At 59.5% G+C, this 10,974-nt stretch overlaps 1 protein-coding gene across 1 annotated transcript in view; it reads right to left on the bottom strand.

The window, feature by feature from the left end:
• The window catches only part of LOC104522035 (low-density lipoprotein receptor-related protein 1-like), a gene marked incomplete at both ends in the record, with an annotated part of 28,435 nt that overhangs the window by 16,652 nt on the left and 809 nt on the right, over positions 1–10,974 (bottom strand). The window contains 19 exon segments of the mRNA XM_029084071.1: positions 1,205–1,576; positions 1,849–1,973; positions 2,147–2,298; positions 2,566–2,692; positions 3,244–3,373; positions 3,460–3,594; positions 3,846–3,977; positions 5,674–5,802; positions 6,058–6,198; positions 6,816–6,965; positions 7,242–7,336; positions 7,652–7,826; positions 8,003–8,230; positions 8,343–8,474; positions 8,738–8,982; positions 9,328–9,492; positions 9,637–9,841; positions 10,294–10,491; positions 10,818–10,974. The exon segment at positions 10,818–10,974 is cut by the window's right edge and continues 32 nt beyond it. Coding sequence (XP_028939904.1) covers positions 1,205–1,576; positions 1,849–1,973; positions 2,147–2,298; positions 2,566–2,692; positions 3,244–3,373; positions 3,460–3,594; positions 3,846–3,977; positions 5,674–5,802; positions 6,058–6,198; positions 6,816–6,965; positions 7,242–7,336; positions 7,652–7,826; positions 8,003–8,230; positions 8,343–8,474; positions 8,738–8,982; positions 9,328–9,492; positions 9,637–9,841; positions 10,294–10,491; positions 10,818–10,974 — 3,193 coding nt within the window.

Genomic DNA, 10,974 nt, shown 5'->3' with positions numbered 1-10,974 from the left:
ACGTCTGAGGGAGGAGAGGACAGACAAGGGTCACGTCCACCCTGTGCTCCTGCAAGGCTGCCCGGCTCACTCAGCACAGCCAGCGCTGACCATGACACTTGGACATGTCTCCTTTGGCAGCCTGAAGTTTTTGCTTTTAATTACACCCCCCAAAAAATCCCTCAGAGGTTCTGGCCGCTTGCCAACCCCGTGCCAATGTGACAACACCCGAGGGGACTTGGCAGGGCTGGGCTGGTGTCTGTGCTAATGGGTGAGACCTCTGCTACCAACCAGGTAATGACACTGAGTGATGTTCACCTACGATGAAACAAGGACTTGAACTTGGCTTTCAAACCCAAGTTCTGATCATCTCCCCTGTGCTGGCCAAGTTGCTCCAGCTCCCCATCCCCACAGCAGTGGTGCTGGGAAGGGAAGAGTCTCCCTCTGCCAGGTGAGAGCTGAGGCACAAAGTGACAAGACAAAGACTCACGGCCAACCAGTGAGACCTTCCCTCCAGCAGCTCCCAGGCCAGGAACTTGCAGTGTACACCCATCCTTCCTCCCTCGTTAACGAACGAACAGCAAAAGGTTTAATGAAGCGGCTATGAGAGATGGGCCCTGTTCTCTTGATCTCAGTGGTAACAGCCATCCCAAGTGCCAAATGTAAATACGCTCGTTAGCGAGCACATCTCTAACCCTTGCTGGAGGTGCTCCCTAATGATGCAGAGCAACAGCCACGCTCTTATCAGCTGCTGCAGGAGCCAATAAAACCAACCAAGTGCAAACTAAAGGGCTGGAGGTGAAGACAAGGGCCAGGCGTGGCAAGGTTTGCTCAGGCTCAACGGGTTTGTCTTGGAAGTCAAATGCAAACGCAAGAGCAGATCCCGAGTTTGCTGCAGTGCTTTGCTTCTAGAGCAACGCACACCCACGTGTGCGCGCCTCAGCCTCGTGATCCGCTCTCCTTGCCAGAACAAGCTCTGCAGGCTGCTCCTGACACTTGCGTCCTCTACCACAGGCTGCTGCCTCTTCCAGAGGCTCCGGTAGAAAGCTCACAGCTGAACCCTTAACAGCTGCCACTCAAAATGCCTCTCGAAAACACCAAATTAATTGAGAAAAGGAAAGAAAAATATAAAGCCCTTGGGTGAGGAAGGAGGGAGTTGAGGAAGAAGTGGTGGGGAGAACAGAAAAGAGGGATCTGAGGGCAGAGGGGACCCTGTGACACTCACTCTCCACAATGGTCTTGCGCCCTGTGCCGTCATCGTTGATCTGCTGGATGTTGCCGAAGTGGATGTCGCTGTAGAAGATGCGGTTGCTGCCCTTGGAGCCGTAGCGATAGTCAAAGGCCAGAGCAATGACGTTCTTCATGTGCTCCGCGTCCTCGAAGGGCTTGATGGGCGCGTTGAGGTTGTTCTCATCTGACAGGTGGATGCTCTTGAGGATGGTACGTTCTGAATACAGCAGGTAACCGTCGTAGTCCCGGCAGCTCACCCCGTCCTCGGACAACATGCCGTGGGCACAAGCGCACGTCCTCTGCCCATTACCCCGGAACAGGCAGAGCTGCTGGCAGTCCCCGTTGTTCTGGGCACAGATGTTGGTGCCTGGGGAGGAAAGGGGGGGGGTTGTTCAAGGACCGGGCAGGCTCTGCGGAGGAGGATGCTCCTGCTCAGCTGCTTTTCACCTCTCCCTGCTCCCAGAGGAAGTGGGTGAAGAAACAGGCTCAGCCCACGGTGTGACACAGCTCTTTGACAAGGACACAGTGGCCTGTTTGTTTCCATCCCCCTCCCCGTATCTCCCCGTCATGGGAGACCAGCCCGGGCAGCCATCGGCGCTTGGCAGCACTGAGGGGTGACCCCCCTGCTCCTGGACTCACCCTTCTGCCTGGCCCGGTTGAAGACTTTGATGTCCTTAAGCTGGACACCGATCCCTGTCCGCAGGGACACCGACTCGGTGGCATTGTCCTTGTTGCCTCTTTTGATGGAGCCATTTGCATGAGTCCTAAGAAAAAGGACAGAGTCACTGAGCAACTGACACGGGGCCACCCCAGCAGCACCTCATGGTGGGACCCAGCTCCATCACCTTCCCCACAGCAGCTTCCAGCTCCCCACACCTTCCCACACAGCCGGTGCCCAGGGCACCCCCAGCACTGCCAGACCCTTTGGACACCGTACCTGTCACTCCAGTAGATGTACTCCTCAAAGACTGACACCGAGAACATGTCCATGTTGTTGCTGGACAGGACAACCTCTCGGTTTTCACCTGTCTCCAGGTCAATTCGTTCAATCTTGTCTGTCCGGGCATCGCACCAGTAAAGCTTCCCATCCTGAGGCGAGAAAGCATCCCAGTCAGCAACGGGGCAGTGTACTGGGGTGGCACTAAGGCACCCTTTGCACCTCCCTTGCACGTCTTGCAGAAGGTCCCAGGGTTCAGAAGACAACCACCCTGGACAACCCTCCCTGCACTGGAGACCCCAGGGCTCTGGGGAGGGCAGCTGTGTCCCCAGAAGCCCCACTGGCAGGGACACAGCTGCAGGGACCCTTGGGACCAGCCAGATCCCAGGGCAGAACTGTCCCCCAGATGGTGGCCGTACCTCATAGTCAACAGATATCCCATTGGGCCAACTGATGCTGACGTTCACCAGCACCATCCGCTCGGTCCCATCCAGGCGTGACCGTTCGATGCGGGGGTACTGACCCCACTCCGTCCAGAACAGATACCTGCAGGGGATGGCAGGGACATGACCATGGGGCTTTTGGCCAGCAGAGCAGAGGACAAACACCTCTCCCCTCTCATCTCTCCACACTAGAACCTCAGTTCAGACCCCTGGTGATCTGCCAGCCTCTCCTGGTGACCATGTGCTTGCCAACCGCACTGCAGCTGGGGACAGGAGCGCTGCATTGCAGCTGGATGCAGCCCAGAAACCAGCCCAGGTTCCAGGCATGTAAGGTTCTGTTCTCCATCCTTCCCCAGATCCAAACAACTTCCCTCTCCCTGGGACGCTGTCTGAAGCTGGAGCCAGGTTGGGGAGGCTCCACTTGGATTTTCTGAGGTGCTGGCACCCATGAAGTCATGGGGAGCTCCCAGGAAGCTCAGCCCATCAGCTGGTTTGGACACCAGGGGACTGTCCCTTGGTGTGGCAGGAGACCTGTGTGTCCTTCTCCACGGTGTGCAAACTGCACGGCTCTGCTGGGAGGGTGGCAGGGGTCTCTATTACATGCCCACCCCCCAGTTGATGGTCTCCTCTGTGAGGCTCCATGCAGTGTCTCACCCTTTCTCTGGATGGACTGTGATGGCCCGTGGCTTGTCCAGCCCCTGCGAGATGACCACGTAGCGGAAGGATCCGTTCAGCCTGGCCACCTCGATGACATCAAAGCCCTGGTCTGTCCAGTAGATGTTTCCTGCAGAGAGGGGATGGTGAACACCCACGTGAGTTCTGCTCCCCAACTGCCCACCCACTCCTCCCTGCTCCAGAGCCCTGTCTCACCAGCAATCCAGTCCACGGCGATGCCCTCCACGCGACCAATGCCATTGGTGACCACGTCCTCCCGCCAAGTCTGGTCCCGCTTGGCCCGGCTAATGGTGCTCAGACCCATGTCCACCCAGTAAATGGTGTCATTCTCTGAGAGGGACCACACAGGAGAGTGGGTGTCAGTGATGGCCTCTGGGTCACCCCAAGGGTGACACAGACCCAGGCTGAGCCACATCCCATGGCCCCGCTGTGGGGACCTTAAACCCTCCCTCACCCGGAGGTGCAAGGGGAGATGTCCCAGGGCAGAGTACTGCCAAAGGAGGGGCTGGTGATGGTCCTCCTCACGCTCTCCCTCCCCAACCTCTCCAGCCCTGTTGTCCTGCTCCCAGCCCCTGCGTCACCTGCATGGAAGTCGATCCCCACAGCCAAGGAGGTCCCTGACACGGGCACAAGAGCATCTGACTTGTCGTTGGGGTCCAGAGGAATGCCACGGATCCCCTCGTGGACTGAGTACAGGAGGAAGGAGCCAACACCTGTGACACAGATACAGGGACAGTCAGATGCATCCCACAAACAACCCACTGTCCCTTCAATGGACAGCCACAACTCATGGAAAACTGCGACAGCAGCTCCGTGGGGGAGCACAAGCCTGGTAGGGCTGGTGGGAGGGCTCGACCCTGACATGACAGCAGCACCACAAGTCCCCAGCCTGGGCAGATGGCCCAGGACAGCAGAGGGACAGGCAGGGCAGGGCTGAACAGTGCTGGTTGGACCTGTCAGCAGGCTCTGCAGCTGGATGAAGCATCCCCACCCAGGCAGCCCCTACGCCCACCTCTCTGCAGACTCTGAGGCTGACGCACGCGAGACGTGGGCTGGCAGCGTGAGCAGCAGCTGGGGAGGTGGCAGGGGAGGCAGTGCTGCCCGACACCGAGTGCCCGATCCTGCCCACCGTGCTGTGGTCAGGGGATGACGTGTTTGCACGGGCAGTGCACACGTGTCATGCTCCAAAAGCTTTGCAGCACCCTGGTTTCTCAGGGAGGGAGGGATGGAGGGATGGATGGACCTGCTTCACTTGGGTCCACATGTGAGAGGAGACTAACCAGGATGAACGTAAGAAGAAAACTCCTCCATGACCAGGATGGGATGGGATGGGATGGCTTTCATGGCCATGCTGGGTGGGGGAAGGAATAGCAAATCCCAAGTAAAGAGGGCAGGGAAGAACCCACTCTAAACCGAGCGCAGACATAGTCAGGGATGAGGTTCCTCATGGGCTTGGGCAGGAACCCGGGGAACAGCCACAAAGCCCTTCCCTGCTCAGCTCTGTGAAGGGGCTGTGCTCTGACTGGTCCTGCCCAGACCTCCCCAGAGGCTGGGAGCCCCAGAGCAGCGTGTTCAGGGGTCCTGACCCTCACCAGGGCAGAGGGGAGGCACGAGCAAGGCCCCTTGGCAGAGCCACCTCCACCCCCGCGCGCTGGCAGAGGCTCTGCACCGCATCTGGGTCAGGGCAGCGCTTGTTATTCAGTCCCTGCCCTGACCCAGATGGTGCAGCAGCTCTGCCAACCCCCTCCAAAAAACACCAAGAACATTTTGCACACAAACAGCCTTTGAAAGGCCCTGGCAGTGACCAGGGAGTAGAGGGGGTGGCTCTTCCCTCCCACGGGAGATGGTGGCAAACTGGGTAGAGACTGGGGATCTGCAGAGCAAATGCTGTGTCAGCTGCTCAGCCCTGTTCCTGGTGATGGTGGTGGGTCAGTGACCCAAACCTGCTGCCGACAGCAGGAGTTTCTCCTCTTCTTTGAGGGCTCCCATCATGCAGCCCTGCTCCCCTCCACCCGCTAAACCCAGAGCCCTCGGTGCCCAGGTGTTGTCCCTGTGCCACCCGCGCTCATCGCTGCCAGCCCCTCACAGGGACAGCCCACGACAGGGTCTCACTGCAGCCCAAGGTCACAGCCCCTCCTGAGTCCCCCCAGTGTCCCTCTGGTCCCCAGTGTGGGGGGAGGTGTGGGGCAGTCGGGAGGAGCCTCCACACAGTCGGAGCGAGCGGTCGTCAGCCCCCCATGCCCCACACCCTGCTCGGCCACACAGCACCACGTGCAGCTGTGGTGGGGTCTGCTCCAAGGGGACAGGTCGGGCGAGGGGATGGGGACAGGTTGGGTGAGGGGATGGGGACAGGTCGGGTGAGGGGATGGGGACAGGTCGGGTGAGGGGACAGGGACAGACCACGCTCACCTTCGCAGGACTGCTGCCCGCTCTTCAGGCTGTAGCCCGCGGTGCACATGCAGGACCGGGAGGTCTCAGAAGTGGGGAGACAGAGCTGGGAGCAGTCACCATTATTGAGGCTGCAGGGGTTGGTTCCAGCTGCCGTGGAGAACTCAGGGACAGCCAGGGACCAGGGTACAACCCCGGGGCTGCGGGGCCACCGCCACTCGGGTGCTCTGCGCCAGTTGGCAGGGACCTGGTGCGAGGGTAAGGGCCAGGCTTGGGCCAGCAAGAAGGGACAGGGTCAGCCAGCCACCCGGCCACTGGGGGCCAGGTTCCAGCCCCTGTGGCATCCCGGACAGGTCCTTGTGTTGGTGGCCCTGCAGAGTCTCTGCCCGGGGAGCACGTGCTTACCTTGCTGGATGCTCTCGTCGTAGACCTTCATGTGCATCACCAGCGTGGTGCTGTTGCGCAGCACTGTCACCTCCGTCCCGTCCTTCTTGTTGCAGGTACCCATCCTCTCAGAGGCCTGGTCAGCCCACCACAGCTTGTCACCTGGAAGGAGAAGGCAGGAATATCATAGAAGCACAGATCATAGAATCATAGAATGGTTTGGGTTGGAAGGGACTTTAAAGCTCATCCAGTTCCAACCCCCCTGCCAGCAGCAGGGACACCTTCCACTAGACCAGGTTGCTCAAAGCCTCATCCAGCCTGGCCTTCAACACTTCCAGGGAGGGGGCATCCACAACTTCCTTGGGCAACCTGTTCCAGTGTCTGACCACCCTCACAGTGAAGAACTTCTTCCTAATATCTCATCTAAACCTCCCCTCTTTCAGCTTAAACCCATTTCCCCTTGTTTTGTCATTAACTGCCCTTATGAAAGTCCTTCCCCAGCTTTCTTGTAGCCCCTTCAGGTACTGGGAGGCCACTAGAAGGTCTCCCCAGAATATGCAGCAGCTTTCCTCATCCTCTCCCACCCCAGCAAAAAAAAGCAGTGGGTCCTTGCAGATTTCCATGCGATGGGCTATAAAAATGGGTCTGAGCTCAGCCTTTGGTGGAGAAGCATCCCCTCCACAGCTGCTAGAGGTGGCAACAAGCAGTCTGCATGTGGACGAGGCCAGGAGAAAGGGAAAGCGCTTCACCAACCACCCCACCACCCTGCCAGCTCTCACCCATGATGGCCAGGGCGGTCGCCTTGCTCAGCTGACTCTTCATGGATTCGATCACCTCCAAGTTGCTGCCATCCAGGTTGCATCTGTTGATGGTGCCGTTGCCAGAGCTGATCCAGTACAACTTGCTCTCTGGGTAGTCAATGGCCAGGCCTGGAAAGCAAGGGACTGTCAGTATCCAGGTGGCACATGGGGACTGTCAGTATCCAGGTGGCACATGGGGACTGTCACCAGCTGGGAGGTGGGATGACCAGCGGAGCAGGTGGGGTGATGGAGAGAATGGACACGTGAGGTCAGGGTGACCCAGCACAAACCAGCTGCCAGCCCCCCGGGGAGCCAGGGCTGCCAGAGCAACAGCTTGAGGCTTTTAGACCCAGCAAGGGCACAGCAAGGTGGGGTGGTACTGGGGGGCACGGGGGGGGTCCTTACCAACAGGTCCTTTCTGGTTGGTGAAGAGCAGAGTGCGGTTGCTGCCATCCATGTTGGCCACGCTGATGTTGTCCCCATCTGTCCAGTAGAGCTTCCTGCACCAGTGAGGGGACACTGAGCACGGAAGCTCCAGCAGCCCCACAGAGATGGTCCACACACAGCCCTGATGCCCTCCCAGCTCCCCCCAAGCATTGCCAGTCCCTGCCAAGCCCTGCTGGCTCTCCAGGGTGCGGCCAGCCCCGTGCCACACAGCCCAGGCAGTCTAACCACGTCCTCACCCCGGGTACCAGGACCCAGGAGAGAGGTCGGTGTTTGTGAGCACACACGTGTGCTGGCACATCCACCTTCTCCTCCTTTGATGCTCCTGGCCTGACCCCAAGCCCGCTGGCACCGTGTCCCACCAGACTTACCCCTGGAGGGGGTGAACCACCAGGCAGTGGGGCTTGTCCAGCCCCTGGATCACCGCGTTCTTGAAGGAGCCATCCAGCCGGGCCACGTTGATTTGCTTCTTGTTGGCATCATAGCTGGTCCAGAAGAGGTTTCTGGAAACCCAGTCCACAGAGAGGCCATGAGCGTTGGGCAGGTCTGAAAGGGAACGGAGAAGGGAGACCCGTTAGTTGTGAAAATGGAGCTGGGACAATGCTCAGAGGAAGAGGAAGGGCTGATCTCATGGAGCTGAAGCCTCTGAAGGGCTGTTGGCTCTGCCCCACTTTGGGTCCTGATAGAAGCAGCCATCCAAGGTGATGCTCCTCCACACCCACCCGCAGAGACGACGGTCTCCACGCCAGTGCCATTGATGAAGGCTCTCTTGATGGTCTGGGTGCGGACGTCAGACCAGTAAATGCGCTGCTCCAGGGCGTCATAGTCCACCACCGTGACGTTGTCAATGTCGGGCACCGTGAAGGAGATGATGTAGTTGTAGTAGGGGTTGTCAATGTCCACACCTCGGATCTCCATCTGCCGTGCATACAGCAGGAACTTCTTAAACTCTGGGGAGAAGGATGAGAGGGACAGTTGTAGGACCTCAGCCTGGTCTGCAGAGCCGGCTCTGAAGCACCCACTTGTCCTCCCTGCCCTGGGGCAGCCTGGGCAGACCCCTACCATAGCAGGTCATGTTGTCCTTGTCCAGCTTCATGAGGTGGGGACAGGCACAGGACAACGTGCGGTTGTAGTTGATGAGGCAGAGGTGGGAACAGGGCCCTTTGCCCCCGTTGGCTTCACAGGGATTAGGAGCTGCAAAGGGGATAAGACTCAGTGACATCCCTGTTCCAGGGGACACCTACCCAAGAGCTCTGACCCATCAGCCTCATCACCCCAGGACATTTCTTTGCTGGGTGGCCATGGCCATAGCAAAGGCCTCTGGCTCCAGCTACATGGGTGGGAGCAGCTCTCATATGATGCTCTGAGTTGGTGTGGGCACCCACCAAGTGCAGGCACCATCTCCCCACCGTGTTCCCCTCACCCCATCCCACCACCTCTGCTTCCCCAGGCCTCACCCAGGGGCTGCCGGGAGGGGTGATACACCTGAAGGTCGAAAGGCTGCGTGTTGGTCCTTTGCACCACTGTCACATTGTGCCCCGTCCACTTATTGGCCTTGGCCAGCGTGTTGGTGCGCCAGTCGGTCCAGTAGACCTCACCCCCGTACAGAGTGACGGCGAAGGGATGTGACAGGTACTCGTGTCCCCGCAGCACCTCGATGTGCCCCGTCCCATCATACAAGGCTGAGTAGATGGCGTCCGACCTACACCCGGCAGAGACAAAGGGTGAGAGCAGGTGGGCAAGGGGCAGCAGGCACTGGCAAAGGTCCTTAACCCAACAGCAGCGACCCACGGGGTCTAAGCAGCCACCCACCCTGCTTAATGCTGCAGGGGAGGACGCCCACTGATTTACACCAGGGATCAGAGCCCCCACGGAGCAGAACACCAAGAGCAAAGGCTGGAAGGTGTTGTAGACACAGCAGACCCCAGAGAGCAAAGGCTGGTGCTCCCAGCCCAGCAGTCCAACAGCAGAATGACACAGGAGCGAGGGGGAAGGTGCCAGAGGTGGGGGGGACAGGGAGGGGCAGAGATGGGCATCCTGGTCCTACCTGGCGTCGATCCAGAGGATGCGTTTCTCCAGGTAGTCAACGGTGAGCCCGTTGGGCCAGCCCCCCGAGCCCGTCTCTTTGTGGATGGTGCGCCGGCCCGCGCCGCTCATGGAAGCAGCTTCGATGCGGGGCAGGCTGGCGTCCCAGTCTGTCCAGAAGAGAATCCTGCGAGGGACCACAAGTGGGGACAGTCAGCATGGAGACACCAGGCTCTGCCTCCCAAACTGCGTGTGCCCAGATAGGAGCTTGTAGCCCAAGATCCCAAAGGTGCCACCATGTCCTGGTGACCGATGTCCCTTCCTGCCTTACCCATAGCGGGGGTCCAGGGCAATGGCGCGGGGATGCTCGATGTCCCCAGCCAGCAGTGTGGTTCGCATGGTGCCATCCAGTTTGGCCACCTCAATCTGGTCCAGGTTGCTCTCTACCCAGTAGATGTTGCCGGCGATCCAGTCCACAGCCAACCCCTCAGGGGTGGCCAGTCCGTACTGGATCACCACCTCGAAACTGGTCAGAGCTGCAGGGTACAGCACCAGGAAGGGCTCAGGCTGGTGCCTCTGCCCCACCCCCCCTGCCACCATCGCACCCCAGTTCTGAACAGCTCCACCTGGCCTGGCTGGGACTGATGGTGGGGGACACTACTTCCCCAAATAGGGCCTGAACCCCAAAAAGCTCAGCCCCACATCCCAGTGCTGGGCTCTGTGGGTGACCCTGTTGCACTGATGGGGAGGGGGCCCAGCTTTGTGCTCCCAGCTGCTGGGCTGCAATTACCATTAGGGAAGTGCTGGGAATGCTAATTAACTCCTACATAACGAGCAAATTTGGAGAGCAGAACAGGATGGCAACAGGGGCTGTGGGCTCCGGTGGCCACACCATTGTGAGCTGCCACAGAGTCACTGCTGGCACCTTGTCCTAGAGCTGCACCCCCTAACCCCCACCAGCTGGCTCTGCACCCCCAGGGCTACTCACCCCCATTCTCAAGCAGCTTTCCCCGGTAGATCTTGTCCTCCACCACGTCGGTCCAGTACAGCGAGCTCTGGTTGAGGTGGAAATCCAAAGCAATGGTGTTGCGCAGCCCAGGGACCAGGACGCTGTAGTCACCCCGGTGCAGGTCAATGCGGCGGATCTCGTGGCGGTTGGAGAATATGATGAACGGCTTGAAGGGGTCTGGGGAAAGCAGAGCAGGGTCAGAGGGTGGCATGGACAAAGCTGGGGTGGACAAAGCTTTGGCATGGACAAAGGCATCCCTGGCTCCTGGTCCCTGCCCCAGCTACACAACCACCCACACTCCTGCACCATAAAGGGCTGGCTTGTGCCAGCTGGGGACAGCGAGGGGTCCACTGTGGGCAAGCAGATCCCCCCAGGACCTGGCCATGCCCAGCAGCACAGTCCTCAGCTCCACTGCTGCTGCCTCCAAGAGTGGAGGGAGGACAATCCCCATCACAGGCAGCGGGGGTGATGCTGCCAGCCCCCCGCAGCCCACCCGCACACACCCAGGCTACGGCAGCTCTCGCCATCAGGTTCCAGCATCCAACCCTCGTAGCAGGAGCACTTGACGTTGTACTTGTCCTGCTCGCACTTCTGGCTGCACTTGAGGTGTTTGGCACAGTAGCTCTGGATCTGGCAGGTCTTGTTGTCTGAGCCCAGCTC

This window comes from Antrostomus carolinensis, unplaced genomic scaffold, assembly GCF_000700745.2.
Source record: "Antrostomus carolinensis isolate BGI_N321 unplaced genomic scaffold, ASM70074v2 scaffold26873, whole genome shotgun sequence".
Taxonomy (NCBI): domain Eukaryota; kingdom Metazoa; phylum Chordata; class Aves; order Caprimulgiformes; family Caprimulgidae; genus Antrostomus; species Antrostomus carolinensis.
The sequence above is the reverse complement of the archived record's forward strand: the minus strand, read 5'-3'. Positions and strand labels throughout refer to the sequence as shown.